This window comes from Rhyacophila brunnea, unplaced genomic scaffold (assembly GCF_057557595.1).
Source record: "Rhyacophila brunnea isolate RB1 unplaced genomic scaffold, BYU_Rbru_1.0 scaffold_19, whole genome shotgun sequence".
Classification (NCBI taxonomy): domain Eukaryota; kingdom Metazoa; phylum Arthropoda; class Insecta; order Trichoptera; family Rhyacophilidae; genus Rhyacophila; species Rhyacophila brunnea.
This window is the reverse complement of record NW_028232848.1, coordinates 32836466-32857731: the sequence shown is the minus strand read 5'-3', so window position 1 is coordinate 32857731 and position 21266 is coordinate 32836466. Positions and strand designations below refer to the sequence as shown.

Genomic DNA, 21266 nt, shown 5'->3' with positions numbered 1-21266 from the left:
TTGTTTATTTCTCTATTGTATTTTAATTTCATACTAAAAACATATGGATATAACTGATTAACTTCTATTTGCAATACATATACGTGTCAACATCTATTTATATTACTTTATAATCGGTTTCTGATTTATTAGTCGATTTATAAGTTATCTGACTTTATTTTTCGTGTGATTTTGGAGTATTTTAGGATTTGTAGACCTTTACAAACTGTGTAAAATTGCACATAGAATACAGTCGTATTTTTGTTAGATTTTAACTATATGTGTATACTGTCATTAATATGAAAAGAAAAAGTAATAAGTTAATACACTTATTGTATTAATTAGGACATTGATAGAATTTTGATAGAAACTCCAGAATGATTTTAATATGGTTGAATTGGCAAAATTAGAGAAAAGTATTTTCCACACGTTGATAACATAGATACAATAATTAATACTTCATAAAATTTTTGATCTTGTGTATAGAATGGTCGTGTGTAGATCAATAAATAATCCACCCTGTTAATGTACGAGTAGATGGAGACAATTATTAGTCTTAACAAACATTCTAATTTGTCAAACAAATGGTGTACATAAGAATTATTATGGAATAATTCATATTAGTATTGATCTTTGTGTAGGTATCTGATAAATATCTAAGATGTCGGAAATATCACTGTTTGTTATCTCAAGGTAAAAAACTAACCTGCAACTGGTGATGCTAATTGGCTGTATTCAACCAAATAGATTTACATATCGACATACTCCACTTAAGTGAGAGTACATTTATATGGATATAGTTTTGTAAATTCTTATTTTTACACACCGCTTCATTATATGCGTATTATACTAGCACAGTGGCAATGAGTGGAGATAGGCTGTTAATATCCGATATAAATAGTGCACACTAAGATTTGTCAGTCATACGTATTTGTTTACATTAAACTAAGTTAACCATTTTCAGATAGTTTTGGTTATTTTTTTTTTAAATATTGAAAATCTGCCTAAACCAAACCATAATATTGTTTAGGCGGGATATGGTCGATCCGATAATGAAAGTACACACTTTTTTAGTTATTTTTTGTTTGTTTTCGTATAATTAATAATACATATTACAGATGGTGTTGGTTAGTTTTTTTTTAAATTTATTAAGCCCTGCACCAAACTGTAGGAGTTAAAAAATATTCTTCTATCTATAAATTATCTAAAACTATGCATGAGGCATAATTTTAGATATTTTATAGATAGACAACTATTTTTTTACAACAATCTAATATTGGCTTGGTTTATGCAGGATTTAATTGATTTTTGAAAAGTAACAAACACTATCTGCATATTGTAGTCTTAGTTCAATGAAAACAAATATGTATGCTTGACAAAGTTTTATGTGTACTATTTATGTCGGATTTAAGCGGCCTAGCTCCACCCTTTGCCAGTGTGTAGCCAGCAGCGTTGCCAATTTAGCGTTTTTTTTGCCAGTTCTAATATTTTTCAATAATCATCTAAGTTGCAAAAAACGCATCTGGCTTGTTCGTTTTTACTAGTATTTTCTGATGCATCCAATAGCTTTAAATGTGCTGTAAATACGCTAGATATTTAGTTTATTTAGTTTATTTATTTTCGTATAGATCAAATTTTTGACTATCAGATACCTATTAATTAATATAGGTAAGTCGGTAGTTATTTTAGTACCGTGCGAAATAAAACAACATACGCCTTTAACACAATATAGGTATAATTCTGTTAAAATAGTTTTTACTCGTTTAGATATTTTTTCGTTTTTTTTCACATTTTTCGATACGCGAAAAAAAATGTAAAGACTTTGTTCTTGGTAGAATAAGTAAATTTACTTTCAAATTTTATTTTCACAAAATCTAGCATTTTTTCCTGCCAAAAAGCTTGTTTTCTTACCCCGTCTGATATGTTTTTGTCAACAACAGTTGGCAACACTCTAGTAGTAATGGTCCACGACTTCACCATATGAAATACGGACATAAAAACTAGATAAAAATTGTCTACCTCTTTATCTCTGCCAGCTTTCACATTTAATGTGCAAAGTAAAGAAATAAATATAACTGAAAAATAGATTAGTACATTGTATATAAGTTTGGCACACATCGGTACAAACCTCCACTCCGTGGAGGCCCATATGATCCTATTAGGATCGGACATGGTCAAAAAAAAATACATGTTCGGCAAGTTCAATTACAATAATCGGTCCAGTAGTTTTTGAGGCAGGTATAACACAAAAACAAATGCATAAAACAGTATATTATTATATTATGTTGTGATTAGATATCATGGAAGTAGTAGTAACGCAAAAAGTAAATATTTTGACATCGCTGAAGAACACTTTATTTATATTATTAATAAAGTGATATTAGAGAAATATTATTTGTCTATCTATAAAATATCTAAAATTATAGCCATTAAATCATACATAATTTAAACATTTTAGTGGAAGAAACCGCTTCCTTAGCGAACTCGGTGTACTTCTCTGAACTTCTTTAATATGTATAATTGTGTTTTCACTGCTTTTGTACGTTTATATTATGTTCTCTTTTTATATTTTCATTTTATCCCTTTTATTATTTTTTTTTCTTTCCTCTTTATAATAATGTTTCATGTCATGTTAAACTTATAATTTGCAATGTCCACAATATATTAAAAAAGTAAATAAATTGAAAAAAATATGTGGAATTAGTTATTAATGATTACGTTGTATTTATTTAGAAGAATATTCCATTCAATTAAATAACGAAACCCCCCTCCCTCTTGTGTGCGCGACTGTAGGGTTATTCTAAATAGTTAATACAGTAACACATAATGCTCCAAAATAACACGGATATCACTTGGAGCAATTCCATCAAGATGGTTATGTATAACAATGAATAACACTTCGTCATACTTGGTTCCAATTTTATCAGATTAAAATCAAGTAAGACGTGTTAACTGTGGTACTTTTGACTGCTCGCGTTTAATGGGAGACCGTGTTAAAAATATCACATCTGACACTACCTAAACTTCTCGGGATATTAACTGCCAGAATAAGACTTATCATATTTACACTTTTTAAATTGATTTTGGAGTTAAGTGATATGTTAGAATAGCCCTGCTGGAAGTAACTAGAATAAACAAGGTAGCCATAGACGTGGATGGCGTGGGGATTTGGCGACACGCCGCGCGTGAAATGTGGTCGCCGCAATTACGTGGACGGCCTGTAAATTTGTGGACAATCAATGGGGAGGTGTTGGGCAAACATCACTCTGCAGACCACACCCGACGCGCCATTGACAATATTTTATTACGCGAATTTTGCTCTGAATTTATAATATGGCCCGCACATTGTGATTGAATCAATATCACCCCACCTTCGAGGGCCCCGACTGGGTGGGCGGCGGGTAATGTGTGTAATTGAAAATTCATGTGGAAATATGCCCGGATCGTGTTTTCATTGAATATCATATTCTAATATATTTTGTGATATATAATATATACCTGGATATTATACGCTTTGTTTTTGGCGTTCGCAAAAAATTCTAACAAAGCGTGTCACATGTTGACGACATAATTTTATTTATATTGTTTTCGCTGGAGCAATTAAATCACATTAAAAAAATGAATCGCTTCCCTAGTTCCAAAAATTAGGGATTGCAATACTGAATAAAAATACTAACACCGGTATTTCCTATATTGTATACCGGTATTCGTAAAATATATGAAAAAAACAGAAGTATCTACCAATAAATATATATATTTGTAGCTGCAGAATAATAAGCGATCAAATATCTATTATATAAAATTACTCTTCAGTAATATATTCCCAGCGAATCTATTTCCAGCAAACAATCTTAGCTAAATCAGCAAGTTGTTTGGCAACATTAAATACGGTATATTATTACATATAACAGCACATTATAAATCATTACGGTGTATTAGCTGAATAATCATTTTTATAGTATCATATTTTCGTACAACTGTAATAACAAATAATATTTCATTTTGCTACTCAATTTAAAACGCTGACTCTATATTTAGTTTAATATGATTATGTAACAGAATTTAATGTTAATGTTTTATTTTTAGTGTATAAATAACGAAGAATAATTTATCTAGATGTCACTCGAATCCAAGTACTTAGCTCGTAACTATCATGTATAATATACTATTGTACCGATACGCTGCTAATAAATCTCACCCTGCTAAATTGTAGACTTCATTATCATCATCTTCTACCTACAAATCAACACCACACTAGTGACCCAACATATTGATACTAAATATCCCATTAAATACCTAAATCCCCCATCGAAAATCCTGCAATCGATAAAGTTGGGGAAAAAGAACTCGATCATAATAATATGATAACTGTAAATGAGTCGATGCTAGACCGAGATGTACAGGAAAACAAACAAGTGAAAAAAATACCGTTACTTGTTTCTGGGGGGATGACGGACAAAGGGTAGGTACTAGCCAGTCGGGAACTATCCCTCGAGCCTTAACCATCGTGTGTGAATCTGATTCACTACCTTTTTACGCCAAAATGTACGTAAACGTGAACTATTGATAGTTGTTATGGTTACTCTAATCAATTTATAAGTCTTAACAGCGAAATATACTGAAAATTTAATTTTTCCGAGTCGATGGTTACAATAATTATAGTGAAACAAATCCTCCCACATAAACTCTTACATATCAATATATATCTCTTTAACATATTAATATTTTATAGCAAAAACCATTGCTGGTCTCCAGGTGCATTGAAAAGCAACGGAAGTAAACAAAACATCGCGTAACCCGACAAAAAATACAGTTACGTTAAACCTTTTACATTAATTAATAAATTTTGTTTCCACTTTCAATACCGAGTGTATCGGTATTATCTGATTTTTAAAACCAGTATTTCGGTATCATAAAATGCTGGGATACCGGTTGGAAATCCCGATATTACAATCCATAGTTTAAATACCGCGTACTTTGAAAAAAATTAAGGGTCAAAGAAAAACAATATTTAACTTTTATTGATATTATTTTATGTTATTTGAGCCCTTACAAGTTTTTAGTAACATTATAATAATAATGAGAAAAAAATAATTTATTACTATAACTGTCCGATTAAATTGAGTTATGATTTGGAGTTTTTTTTATAATACTGAGTACCAGAGATTAAGCACGTATTTATAAATATGTTTTTTAAATAGATACATTGTATAAATACGCTTTTCAATACTATACCACTGGACTGTAATAACAGTAGTAATATTTAGTAATGAATAAATCACAGAAAAATCTATGATTTTAGAAAATCACATAAATTAATATATTGTGACCTCACTGAGAATCAAACACAGAGCCCCCAAATGAGAAGCTGGTACCCTACGCATTAGATTACGAAGGCGGCTATGGGTGGTAATACCCATTCAAAGGTTACATGTAAATTGTACGTAAAACATTTTACCGTAGCACAGTTTGCAGTGAGCTTTATTATCGAAAAGACATAACCGTATACTAAACAGTCTGCAATTATGTTAGATTCAATATGAATATTAATTCAATTTTCATGGGTGATTTTGGCAAAATTCAAAAATGAAAAACCTAACCTAACAAATAATCCAGTATATCGGCTATTTTCAAAATTTGTTTGTTGCTGGCTTCCTGTAAGCCGACAAGAACTGTGTTTTATTAAGACATGAATTTTACGTCAGTACCATTCGACTCAAAGAGGCGGTCTTTAATATACGGCTATATGTTTCCGATTCAACATTTCACGATTATGTGTGATACGACGAACTGCATACGTACAAGTTTCCAGACACGCCATTTAAGAGGAGGAATCCAATTTAGATTATTACTAAATGTAACTAACGCCTTTCATTTTAACTCATAAATAATTTAATACATTATTATTAATTTATTACATTACTAATGTGTTTGCATGTATTTAGGGACATTTTTCTCTAATATTATTAAAATAATTTGTTTTAAGATGGATGGTTATAATAGTTGTAAAAAAAATTAATATGGTCTTATTTACCTACTTGCATACCAAATATGGAGTTTATTTTCAAATTGCAAACCACACCAGTATGTAGACACATGCTCTTATGTCATCATTCGAATTGTCAGAATAAATATTTTGGGAAATTATTACTATCAACTGAGCGTACGTACTTGATCGAATTTTAATTTTAATTTAAATTGTGTATTTTTCAATTTAAGTCATTTTTTTGTGACCCTGGTTTCCCCTCACTAATGTCAATTACGCACTGACAACGAATACAGTTAATTTTTGTTTATATTGTAATTTAATATAATATAATAAAGTAATAACCTTATAACCTGCTAAATAAAGGATCATGTATGAAAAAAATTTTGAATATTCAAAGTATTTGTACAAGGGTCGCAAAAAATACTAAATGGAATAGTACAAAACGTAAACCAATTAAAATATTTTGGCATTAAAAACTGAAAACTGAAAAAAATGCATTACGTTTTATTAGTAAGTTCAGAACATAATAATAATTATTATACATTAGATATACTTAATTGTCGTAAAAATGCGTATATAGGTTTGTATTTTATCAATTTATTAATTAGGTAAGTATATAAATAATATTATGCACCTATTTTTAAATGAAGTATTTTAATATTGGGTTATTCAAATATGGAACCTTCAATATTCATAATATGTATAAGATAGGGAGGTATGAAATTTGGGAATTGGAAAATTTTGGATGAAAAAAATATAAATTTTACGCAATATTTTTTTTGATTATTTAAAAAAGAATCATACCTAATGAATCGTAATTAAATCTATATATTATATATTGTTATAAAAATATTTTTTAAAGTACTGCTAGTTCTAATCATGCAATACCAAAAGCATTCTAATTAATATAATTATCTACAGCATGACAATATAAATTATTGTAGTTATCAATTTCTTAGATTTTTTTTAAATGTTAATTGTACAACATAATATATTAAATATTTTTTCATCTGAATAAAATATTTTTTGTGTATTGAACATAATATTAATTGATACGTTTCGTCAATTTCATTTTTAAATACTTTTTTGTTTCAGCGTACTTGCAATGAGCGCTACGCATATAAAAGCAGGCTAGTGTTTAAATATAACAAGTCACATAAAACATTATACGCAAGTACTCAGCCTTATAAATTAAATAATGCACATACGACAATATAATTATTTAAATAAGGGAAAATTTCAAACACCACGATGCACAACGGTCACTAATGAGACAAACGAAACACCAAACACAACAAGATGACACTTTGTAAAACGAAATTTATTGTGTGAACGGAAACATTGTGAACACAAAATAAAACATAATGTTACGTATTCACTAGCTAATGGTGGTTTGATTATGACGTCTTTCTGGAAATCGGCTGTTGGATAAAACAAAAAATGAAACACTCGAATATTCATTGGAAATAATTAAAAAAACAAAACCTAATTACTAATTAAATTTATATTATGTAAGCATATATGTTTTTATCATTTATTTTTATTTTCATAATGTTCATTGAATTGAAAAATATTTTCTAATAAATAGGTACAATGCCATAGATATTTTGCGTCTGTCGCTAAGTCTACAGTGATTGTTTTTTATTTGGATTCAGAGCATAAACCAAATAGATCAAACGAATAGCTATCTACCACTTCTTGGAAGAAAAACTACGTTACAAAAAATGCTCTTTGGTCAATATTGACACCGAATTGTAATTAATGTAAAAATAATCAATAGTTATTATTATTCGGATGTTTTAGTGCTCTCAATGTTATGGCAATGAAATAAAATATCGTCTCTGTTCTGGCAGAACACACTAACTGGAGAATACTAGTTTTGAGTAATTTGACTTTGAAGTTGTTAAAAAGTTTGAAATAATGGTCTATCATGTGAGTTTATTAAGTAATCGTAAAAAGGATGACTTTAAAATAAAGACTGTTTATTTATTAAGAAGGTTTTCAGATGGTAAAGTCTTAAATAAGGAACATTTTGGTACTAACTCAATATGTCATTTTTTCGAATTAGTGTCTTCTGCCAGAACAGTGACGATATATACCAGTACTTACTCACATAATATGCTTGTATAGGATCGGTTTCGTTTGCTTAAAGGGACATTATCAATTGGTTGATCAATTACATATCGTTACGTATTGATTGGTAATGTTTTTTTTTTGTATTTTATTGTTTATTATTATATACGAAGGTATTTTAATGGGTATATATAGAATTACAACACTTCCCATGAAAACTGTCGTGCTTATAAGAAAATTAGTATCAACCAAGGCCAAAACAAAACAAAAAACAAAAGTACGAATGAGAAAGCATCACGCTTGTATCTCTGCAAGATGCGTTAGAGTAAGATAGAATTTCTACGGCTGAATTCAATATTTTTTGGAAACGTCGCCGGTGAATATCGATTTGAATGATTACATTCATTTAAACACTGCGAGCATGTCTTGCTGAAATTTATTGTTTTTGTACTAAATATAAAGTTAGTAGTAATTATTTTTAGTTAATTTATCAGAAAATATGTTTAACTGTGTTGTATTTAAATTTGGTAGCAATACTGAGAAGCAACATGATGGTATAACATTTCATAGTTAAGTTAATAATAATACAATTGGGATTCTACTGTGCGTTATACGCAAGTAACACGGCTATTTTTTTTCGAACAATAGTCTCTCTCTTTTTATTATTACTCAGAGGTATGAACGATTTGGTTAAATTAGGTAATTTGATTTTAATTATTAACATTTTTGTCGGTATTTTAATATTGACTTATTTAAATGCTTCTTACGAAAATAGTAAATTACCTAAGAGTTTATAATAAAATTGTTAGTTTTTATAATTTATATAGATTTTGTACTATCCGTTCAAATATATGTAGAATTTATTAGTTATGTATTGTATGATTGTTACGTATGCCTATGTTTTAATTAAAACAACAAATTAATATTTGCATACATAGATGATTTTTATTATTATAAAATGCCAGACATAAGAGGTTAGATACGATATTATAATAATAAAATACAACAAATAAACATGAAACATACTGGCATCTTCTGTGTTTTTCTTTTTTATATAAAGCGCACGAGACAGGAGATATTGACGAAACAATTCTAGTATGGAAAATTGATTACCTACGTCCTACGTTTAAACGAGTGTTTCATTATCTGTTCTAATTACAAAATAAAGACGACGTTATAAAAATAAAATGAGAGGCGATTCAATCATCCAATCAAATCAACGAAAAGAGAGAGAGAGAGAGAGAAGTGATTGGCGGGGAGATGCTGACCTGTGGAATGGTGTGATGGACCCGAGGTAGACAGGAGGGAGGATTCATCTGGAAAGCAGAAAGAACAAAACGTATGATAAAACAGATGTGAAATGATAGTCTGAGAGGGGGGAAGCGATGCATTGGCAAATGATTTCATCAATGTAATTGGTTCTTTTGCTAATTGATTGGTCTTCAATCTTCATTATCTTTTTCGATACCGCGATTTTAACGAAACGATTATATACGAGAATACAGCAACTGTAAAGGATGGCACAACTAAAACTAAAGATTTTTTGAAGGTAAAATTTTTATTTAAAGAATTATTATGGCTACTTATAAGACTAAAACACACGGCAAGCATACACTCCAAGCTTCCGCGTTCAAGTAGCGTTGACACAGATACTGGGTTGGTTTCAGCGCTCGAAATGAAAAAGTTTACGAACCGGAGCGCGCGACAATTTTATGAAGATGTTTTTCTTTCTTTCTTTTCTTTCGACCATGTCCGATCTTAATAGAATCATAAAATATGGGCCTCCACAGAGTGGAGGTTTGTAATAACAGATTTTATTTTTACGAGAAATGTATGTCAGCCTTTTACTCTACTTATTAGGTCCATACTCTGACTCATACACAAATTGAAAAACGATATGTGTATTTGCCGGACCCAGGATTCGAACCTGGGTCCCGAACCCGAAGATGTTTACATAGATAATAAGTGTGTTAATATTGTCTATAATATGGCCATCTAGCTCAGACGGTCAAAATATTTTTTCAGTGAGACGGAGATAATTTTACCAATTTCACGAACCGGAACGGCGCTCTAGTGCGCACTGGTCCATTTCAAGCCCTGGTTGTTTTGGGATACCTTTTGTTTATCCGCGCCGCGTTGGCGGATAGACAATGCAATGCACATCTGGTGTGGTAGAGATGACAAATAAAAATGATTCATGCCTTTGATGTCACGCCACCCATTGATTGCAGTCATAATATAATTCAAGATAAGTAAAAGAAACTTTATTCTGCAGTATCATTAATATATTCCAAAGTTTAGTTATATGCGAAACTTCTTTCACGGACAAACTACAAACAAAGCGGCGATAAATCGTAGTTTAGAGAAAATAGTTTTTATTTCCTAATTAATACGACAATAAATTCACTAGGATCACGACCGCCTTGCGCTACAAAGAATTTCAAAGTGCCTTTAAAGACTCTATCCGAATTCCAATCAGTAATACTCGATGTCGGTAAACGAATTAATTTCAATAATTTATCTGGTAAAAAAATTCCCGTAGCATCAAGTAGAGTAATTTAAGTGCCAAAGTCCTTAAAGAAACTTTGAAAGTAAAAGCGAGGTATCCATAAAGGTATCTAAGGGAAAGGCATCTGGCTCGACGTGAACGCGGTAGTTTGTAGCGTCGTATGTCTGCCCTATCCTGTCAAACAAAGAGTATTTTTTTCCTGTACGGTCTATTACCACGAAAAGTACTGATATATGTTTTCAGGACACCTTCCAGTGGAAACATAATAACGAAATTAATCTTCAATACAATTGTAGATTGTGGACACAGAGAATCCTAAGACGTTTAATCAACGTCAATTGAACAACTCCAAATACATTGCTTAATGCGGTAGTATATAAAAATGAGTATGGTTACCAGATACCATCACCAAAACTCTGTGGAGTAATATCATTGATATTTTTTGCGTCCGGTAGGTGAGGATAATCCTAACATTTATATGCAGTAAAATAGAGCCATTGTGCTTAGCCAAAGCTCCTCACTAAACTTTCTAGTGAACGACTCATTTCATTTTTGAGGAGCTACTTGAAAGGGACAGTAATTGTCGAAAAAACCTCAAAACAATTCAAAAAAATTCAAAAATTCAAGCAGAAACTGAATGACAAAATAAGAAATTCGGAGCCAAAAATCCGTATGAAAATATTCTGGCAAGAGCCAATAATTTATCAAGGAAATTATATTTTCAAAAAAAGAAATGCAATTGTAAAAGTTATTTGTTTCTTAAATCTATCAGTCTCAGTTGAGCCATTCTGTATATATCCTGCTTTTGATATTGATCAATACAGCATTGGATCCTTTATCTGGAAGCGAAATATATTATGTGTCATATTAAGTCATCACACACATTTTTATGTATGAAAGACGATCAAAAATTGAACTACTTCATATGAAGATAATATATAATATACATTTAATTTTCAAAATATGAGTGTACCCTATTGATATGACGTAGGTAGAGAATAATGTTATTATTTATATAGAAATGATAAATTATAATTTTAATGTTTTAGTTTGATTCGTCTTCCTTACAGCACTAAATTATATATTAATAAACATAGACATTATATTAATAATTTTCAACTGTCTTTCTACAAGGCACGCTCGCTTTTTACTCTCTTTACTCTCGTAGGTCATCACCTTTCTTCTCTTGAGATACCTGTAAATTTGCACCCTCGCAACTAAACTACCACAATCCAAAAAACGTCAAACAGAGAAAATCTGCTTTTGAAGTTTTTACCTTTCGCATTTTTGTACTGTGTTTTTGAAATATGTTTAGATATTGAATAAAGTTTTGACTTGCATTTAATGACTTAGATATATGAAATTTTCGGTACATTACTATGACTGATAGACAATGAAACGTAGTAATTAACTCAAAACACGTAAATTTGGACTTGTGGCGGTTTAGTTGCGAGGGTGCGAATTATCTACATGGTCGCGCCCATGGCTTATTGTGGGTGGGAACCGTTTCCTCGTGTCAAGCTTATCAAGCACCATTAGCGAGGGTTGCAAGACTAACCAATGCACTCCCCAACGACATAGATATTTTTAATGATGTGATGTGTATTTTGTCTTGAAATTTTATTTTATTGTAGGTATACCTAACATTGTTTATGTTTTTGAGTTTTTTTCTTCTCTTGTGAGAGTAATATTTGCTAATATGTGTGTATTTTTATTTAACTAAATCTCATATTATGAACGTCATGAATTTTGATTTGTTATATCCACAATATTTCGTTTTTTTTAAATAAATAAAAAAAAATCATTTCAAAACAAGATAAGTTATTTGAGGCGCCGAGTGCCAAAGGAGCTCAAGCGCCAACTTTACGATTTTTGACATTTGAATGTAGGTTTTTTCTATAAATCGATATGTATCATGCCACAAAGTCTTATCGCTCAAATAATTATAGATATTTTACAATAGAGATTTATTTTATGTGGCATAATTGTTTTGGTTGTTATGTCGGCACGTCACAGAAGCTTATCCGCCATTTTACTATGGAGAGCGCGAGACCAAAACAGCTGTCAGATTTGTCTTATTGAATATACGTTCTCAACAGTGAAAAAAACAAAAAATGAGCTCAAGAAGGATTAGAAAAATAGTTTCGATGTGTGATAAACCTGTAAACGAGGAAAATCGCGGTAAGTTTAGCATGTTTTATCCGTTTTTCTTTCACATACGCTGTTGTTTAAAATATTTTAGATTACTTTTGAAATATGGTTATTAACGTCATTTTAGTAATTATGTCCACTAAACTTTTACTTCAATGAAGGAAAATAACTTTTATTTCTAATTTCATCTTGTTTTATATCCAATTACGATTGATATACACTAAAAAAAGTATTTAAAAATTCACCCGAATCCTTGAGAAAAAAAAGATGGTGTTAAATTTGAATAATGATTTTGTTATTTTGGCCAGTTTGGAGTAACGATTTGATTTAGTATTATTAATAATATTGGGTATATAGACGGTTATTACAAAAAAAAACAATCCAAAGGCTTTGAAATCATTGCTGTAATGGCAAAAACGTATTTAATAATATAAGGCAAATTTTATGCCAAACAAACTCATGTAACAATCATAACAAATTTGACGATTTTTTCAGTGTTTATTTGGCATAATAAAATTTGTTTATATCAAAATGTGTTTTTATTGGTATCCAAACCCTTTCATTAAAACATTTTTTTTAAATGATTTATTTTTTTACATTAATGCCATTATTTGAGTTTGAAAATGTTAATGCCACAGAAGCTTATGCAACAAAAAAAAGTATCAAGTGCCACCTTTTTTCATTTTTCTATATGCCAAAGAGACTCAAACACCATTTCTTTTGGAATACAATATATATTTTTCATTAAATATTATTGCAAATAATACTTTGATTTTTTTAAATTTGCTTTGCTTAGAAAATAATTGTCCATTTCAACATTCAAGTTTAAAATTAAAAAAATAAATTCACTGAAAACTGGTCGGCCATTTTGTAGCACTTTTGTTAAATGGTGCTTAAGCTCCTTTGGCGCTCGGCGCCTCATTTATAGAATATTAAAAACAGTTATGTATAATTTGCAATTACATATCTGACTTAGAAATCAATTTACTCAACTTGGTCACTGGTTCAAAATGTATTCGTTAAAGCCTCACAATTCCAATCTTAAAATTAACGTACATTGGAGTATCTTCGTTAGGAGGTTTTATGTGACAAGTGCAATGAAGGATATCGAACTACTTAACTATCAAAGAGAAATGCGATTTTTTTTTATTAAATAAAACTTTACGCTAACACGTACGCTAACGCTTACGTTAACACTTTACCTACTTAATTAAATATATTTTTATACAAATATTATGCTCGTAATAAAAGTACAAAGTAGAAAATATTGCAAGAATTGTACATTATGGAATTTAATACCTTCGCATGCATATGGAGAGTAATTCTGAAGGCTACATCAGGCAGTTTATTAATAGACGTTATATTTTTGCATTTTTTCGAGTTTGTTTCGAAATAGCGCGCCTTAGAAATTAATGTTGCCATAATCCGTCATTTAAATGATTCTCTTTCTCTTTTGATTGATTAGAAAACACTTTTTACGTGGTAACTCGGAAAATTCTCTCGGATAAGGTATTAGTCAAAATCTCGGGAAACACTCACTAGAAAGAAAAGCTAAAGCATAAAAATACATTCTCAGACTCGTATTATACCATTTTCTTTATTCCAAAGGATATGATTAATGTGCTTGCGGAAATGGGTTGTGCCAGAGCAGTGACTGCAAACCTCGACATTAAAGTGATTTTAAAATCTGCCAAAATTTATCAATAATTATTCACTCTGTTTAATTCCTTATATTAACGTTGTAGGTTAAGTATAGATCATCGAAGCGTAAGTATAGATTTCGTTTTTCTTTAAATATTTTAAACTGACGCTACATATCATTAAAAAATATGGTTGACTCCACAACCGTCATGTAATATTACTATTCTGATATCTCCAGTCAGTTAAACTCAGCGTCTCAGCTTATATCTTAATGTTGCCCCTCTATCTCTCAGAGGAGTTGCTCCAAGGTGTAAAAAGCTACTTGTCGTTATTAGATTGGACACATATTAACGAGAATTCAGTAGATTTTTGAAGTTATACTTCTTTTGGGGCATTTGGTAGAGAGTGAAATTGAGAGCTGCGTGCGCACACCGTTACAAAAATGTGCGACAGTATTAAGTTAGCTGCGAATCAGTCAGCTGTATACAAACGCAAGTTCGATAGTAGAATAATTATTCCGTTGCGTAGGCAACGAATTTATTACTGTCGGTCATTTGCAATTCCTTACGTAAACACACGATTAATTGTCAGAGTGACAGTTGTTACTTTAAAAATAAAAACAACGAGAAATAATAATGTAATTTAGTAATATAAGTTAAAGTGTATAAAAATAAACCAACGGCGCTCCAATAAGCGGTCCTTTTTATTGAGTTTGTAATTTAATAAGATAATTAAGAGCTAGTCGAAAAATCTAGGTTATCACAAGTTTTATTTTTGTTTTGTTACGCCAAAAAAGTATAACTTCTAACGCGCGTACATATGTACACACACCCATTGTTTTTCTAGTCATTAGTTAGTTATCTTAGGTGTTTTCAAATATTGCACCTATGTGCAAATTTCTTAGTTTATAATTTACCCTGATTAGGGTTTATAATCCGAATTAGAATCCAGTTGGGCGTCACATTTATTTCAAAAACTTTTAAAATTATTTATGTATGTTCAATAATGTTCATTCTCAAATGTTAGGAATTATTCGTTGATAAAAATATAGTTTATTATGTTACTCATTCATGCTGCTTTTTGTACAACTTCACAATTCAAATTCATTCAAGTACAACAGAGTTGATAGTAATAATTAATGAATCAATAGTAATCAATGCCAATCTTGTTGCTTCACTGAATTAAAAGGTGCTTGTGGGGCCTATTGTGAGAGAATATCAGGGAATAAATGAATGAGCAAATAAGGAAAGCGTATTTTTCCCACTGAATGGGAGAAGGAATAAATTGATGGACGCAGATGTTTGAAATGAGTCTGCTTTAAACGAATTTATCATATTAACATTTGTTTCGCACCCTTTAAGCTATTTACAAAATAATTTTATTTGCTCAGTTTAAATGCAATACGATACCTACTTTAAATATGTCAAAATAAAATTAGTAACATAATGTAGAACATTATTATGTACGTATGAACATTTAAATGCGCCAGTTATTATCGTAGCGTAAATTCTATCCCATATTTCCATCCTACCTACTACACTTATTAATTATTGTCACCCAGGCACTTTAATAAATTAACAAGTGACTTTTCAACCGTATTTATAAAACAGTTGGTTACCTGTAGACCATAAAAGTGTCAAGACTTTCACTAGTTTGACCACCATAGCGTCATCAAAGCAGTAATGTAAATACAGTGAAACCGTGAATGTAATCGTACTAGTTGTGTGAGTTCGTAATCACGGAACCAGGTCCAATACTCCAGCCATCTTCACATCGAAGTACCTGGAGTGAATTGCTGTATAACCTCCCTCCGCCAGCATTCAAAACCTACTTTCGTACACAGTTGTAAATATTCAATAAAAAGTTCATCGCATTACCGGTATATGTTCCGGAAAAGTTGTGCTGCAATTCAATTTGCGAGTGCCCCGAACTATTGAGAATCATCCAGTTTCATGATTCTACTAATTGCCAGAAAAAAAATTGCGACCCTTTTCACTTTGAGTTTTTTAAAGTCAGTTTTTCTGTTTATTCTTCAAAATCAAGTAGTATTCATTCCCTTTCTAATAATTCTTCTATTTTTATGTTCAATACCTCCATTTAGGTACTCAAGTACTGTAATAATTTTTAAACTAAAATCTACCTACTCAACTTATTTTCATATTTTGATACACTGCTTTTATGTTATTGTACTTTTTTATTTTTAATTTATTAATTATTATGTGTGCTCTGTTTTATTTTATACATTTTTTCATAGGTATATGGGCAGTTTTCAAATAACTAAGTTAATAAATAAACACTATTCTTTCTTTTATAAACAGCTGAATATATTATATGCATCAGGCACTGTAGAATTATTTTTATTAAATAAAATGTGCCCATAAAGGATATTATAAATAATATTAATAATATGTACATTATATTTTAGGTGTAGATTTTTTTTGAAATTCAAATATTTGTCAGTTTCTATTCGTTTCCGGCTTCCGTTAGTCTCATAATGAATACAAAATTGTAATAAAAACACATTTTTTGACGTTCCAGAATAGAGTTAGTAATTAATAAATAGTATTACATTCCAAACTCAAAAACAAAATACTTGGGTACTCGTACCTATCTAAAAACCGTTTTTATGTTATTTTATTTATATCAAAACAACAATAAAATACTGGTTAAATAAAAAAATAGTACCAAATTCACATAATTTAAATGCGGTGAATACCGGTGTAAGGCTTTATTTTGATTAGTGTTTATTAGAACCGGATCGTATTAAATTTTATACATTAATTTCTATATCATATAGATATATATTTTGAATAGGTATATCTGTAATCTGTATAATAAATTGTAAAACAAATACGCCATAATGATTTAGTATCTACTTCCAACAGTAAATAATATTGTGAAAATTCCACAATCAATCAATTTTTCATTTCTTTCATATTTTTACAACGTTATTATTAGGTCGTATTCCTGTTTGTCCGGTAGTTGTTTATCGAGTACAAATATTGCAATCGATTTTTAACTAGCTTCCCGACTAGCTAGACATTTAAACTTTTAGAATATATCAGAACACGATGCCAATGCATTCTTTTAATACTTTTAGCCATCTTTAAGTAGAATTGAATTCATTTTCAGTTAATTCTGTTTTGTATGAAAAGTTATTTCGGACATTTCGGTATTCCATATTTATTCTGTATTTCTATCAAGTACATTTTTTTTTGATCGTTTAAGCTAATCAAATCAAGTTTATATGATTCAACAGAAAATTTAAAAACGTTGTAGGTATATAAAAAGTTTTTTTATCTTGTAATTATTATATATTATTTATTTAAGTCTATTTTCATTAAGCTGGATAAGGTAACAATAAGATACTGCTAAGAAATTAATAGAACGTCTACAATAGCAGTAGATGTTGAAAATCCTTATAATTACGATACTAGTAATTAATTTTTTTACTATGGAGATTGTTTCTGTGTTCGATGGATTATATTTTATGAACACTTGATTTTATAAGACATCATTTTGATAGACATGGTTTGGTTCATTTAATTAAAACAAAAATAATTAGATGGTTAGCCGAGTCGGTAAGATATTATTTATATGTATATTCATAAATATTTTACAGATTATGTTTTTACACAGTTAAATACGCAAAGTAATTAAACATACAAAATTGACTTATTCCACTTGAAAACGCAAGCGCAATGCTTTGAATTTAGATACAAAATAATAATATTATAAGACACGTTATCAAGCTCTTGTTTAGGTAAGAGAAAGTAGAACAGAGAGGGAATACTTATCGTACCTGATATTAACTACAGCCTTATAGAACATAATATATCATTTTGAAAAACACTTTCTGAGAGAGTATATTATAACCAATAGAAAAAATCTTTTTTGAAAAAAAGTAAGTCACCCCGACGAGGAATCAAACCCTGTATCTCCCGAGTTTACGCCTCATCCGTTGCATTTATCCATTATCCATTATTATCCAAATTTTGGAAGAACGCTGATGAGTAGGTATTAAAATTGACCAATAGTTAAAATTTGTCGCTATTAGTATGTCACGCCGTAGCATAATGGATAAATGCGACGGATGAGGCGTAAACTCGGGAGATACAGGGTTCGTTTCCCCGTTGGGGTGACTTACTTTTTTTCAAAAAAGATTTTTTCTATTGGTTATAATATACTCTCTCAGAAAGTGTTTTTCAAAATTATAATGTTCAATAATCAGAATGATATATTCTTAAATCTGAATTATTCGTTGAATAAAAGAAATAGTTAATTACAGCCTTATAGGTTTATCAAACCGTATATAATAATACACCCACGATGGCCGTGCAGCTTAAGCGTTGGCCTGTTGCGTCTTGGGTCTGACAAGTACACATATTGTTTTTCAATTTGTGTATGAGTCAGAGTATGAACCTAATAGGTTGAGCAAGTGGCTGACATCCATTTCTCGTAAAAACAATATCTGTCAAGACAAACCTCTACTCTGTGGAGGCCCATATGATCCTATATATGGAAATTATTTTATGTTTCTTATTTATGACATTTAAAAATTTAACGATTACTTTCAGTCAAATTTATTAACTACCAATAATATAAACATATGCGTTAATACAAATAGAATAATTCATTGATTAACTATGTTTTAAATTTTAGGTCAATAAACATGTAGCCTTACGTAGATATTATTAATGTTATTTTATATGCTGACCAATAGTGCAAAGCTTATAACTTCGTAGCAGCGTAACGCCGTTGCACCGTAGCGATAGGCGAGTGTCTACGCCGGAAAATAAATGCGAACACGTAGGCAAACTTTCTCAACTAGATGCCTCCCTAATTCGGAGGAAACTTTCAACGGCTAACCGAGTGCCTTTTTTCACATCGGCCAGTTTATTTATTTCGCACAGTAATAAATGATCGGTGTGCTGAGGGTGGTCGAAATGTTCTTTATTGTATCTATTTCATGTTTGCACTTTTATGATGTGTGAAAACGCCTATAAAAAGATTTATGTAATACAATCGGAATAGGTTTTCATGAAATCTAAAAGTTGCATAAAAACCTTCCACTTGGAAAGTAATGGCAGGATAAGGGCAGATACTGATCGTTTTTGAAATATTATATTTCTGGGGGTGAATACTGAAAATCTCGAGGATGACTAAATGAATCGACGATTTCATTATCTAATCTAATAGATTCTGAACACACTCTCCTTGATTTACTTTCGCGCCAAATTCTCTAATTTTTTCATCATATAGCTCGCAAGGAGGATGATAGTTTAAAAAAAATGCAATATTTGGACAACAAAATCATATCGCCCTACAAACCATCCCATCCCGAAACGTTTGGAGTGAAGCATCAGCATTTTTTTTAGGTCTAAAAATATCTCAGGAGCAGATACCCAAGACTGAGGTCGCCATATTTTCAAATGAAATTTGACTTAGTTTACTGATTGACATAATTTAATAAAAAAATCCATGGGAAAGAAAATCACGGGGAATTAACATAACATAAATTAATTTAATGATATAAATATTAATAATAAGATGCCTTAAATATATTCAAATCAATATAATTGCTCTTAGTGGCGACTAGGTGGGGCGTCCCGCTTAGCTCAACAGCGTAAGACAAACTTGAGCATCTCTTCCATTCATAGAACATTCTCAGTGGCTTGCATCATGCAGTTCTCCGCCACATGCAGATGTTGGTTGGGGGACAAGTCTACACTATTTATGCTAGGCAGTGAATATTCACCATGGTCAGTCAAAAATTAACTGGTGTAGTGGACAGGCCGGAGGTTAAAGAAAATGATAGAGAATTCTAAAGTCTAGATAATTTGTAAATTAGCTATATAATCCAATGTGAAACTTGGCTGCCTCACGAAAAGGTTTTGAAACAGTGAAAACCCCGTGTATTGTTGATTTGGTCTATACATCTCAGTGGCGAAGGGTGACTTTTGGAAACAGGTAGGCTGTGGAGAAAACACACTTGTTAGATGAATTACGGGAAATAAGAAGTTAATCCGACATAACTACTGATGAATAGGTAGGTACACAAAAACCGATGAAATTTCAAAAACTCACTGATGGTATAAAATTAAGCAATTAATTTGAATTATGTATTTTCTTACATATAAACGCAAGATATGCTCAAAATATATTGAAAATATCCGTTGTTGTGAATCGGTTCCATAATAATTTATAATTAAACCCGTAAACTGGACATTTTAAAATACTTCTATATTTAAAACACAGACTTAGATACAATATCAGATTTCAACTTACATAATTGGCTGAATAAATTGTCTTAGTCTATGAATAAACTAACTGACAAATAAAAATCACGAGATAAATTATTTATTATTTTTAACAACAATCAATATTTATATGTGATTGAATCCCTAGAAATAATTTTTTTAAATTATCTTATAAATTATTTTGAATAAATGTGCACTTACGTAATATGTAAGCGTAAGCGCTCCTTAAATAGCTTACCAATTTATATGGGCCGCCGCAGACGTCTTGAAATTATGAAAAACAAACTTCATATAAAAAAAGTTTTCGATTCACGCGAACGTAATCTATACAATATGTAAAGCGAAACGAGATGTCGCTTATTTTTTTAAACCTTCGAGATATGCCATAAATTGTGCTTATTGAAATAGTGAAAAAGATCGTAAAAGTGTTATGACAATTATACGATAGATGTCGTTGGGCATATTGAATATATTATTATGTGATTATATTATTTAATATGTCAATATAAAATTAAAACATATTTTTCTCTAGTAGGTAGGCTTTAAATAATCGCCTAGTATGGAGTCTTCGCCACTGATACATCTAGACTTTTGCGATGACTGAGCAATAACGTATAAATAAATAACATATTATTTTATCAACACGTATTTGAAATTAAGGCCC

The 21266-nt window shown here is 30.5% G+C and overlaps 1 protein-coding gene across 2 annotated transcripts in view; it reads right to left on the bottom strand.

Moving 5' to 3' along the window:
- Positions 1–21266, bottom strand: part of LOC147072910 (protein amalgam-like) — a 1013334-nt gene that overhangs the window by 26465 nt on the left and 965603 nt on the right. The window contains exon 5 of one of the 2 annotated variants that reach the window (XM_085945913.1): positions 9310–9357. The exons of the other annotated variant lie outside the window; for it this stretch is intronic. Within the exon in view, the coding sequence (XP_085802039.1) occupies positions 9310–9357 (48 nt within the window). The remainder of the gene's footprint in view (positions 1–9309; positions 9358–21266) is intronic. 2 annotated transcript variants of the gene reach the window in all.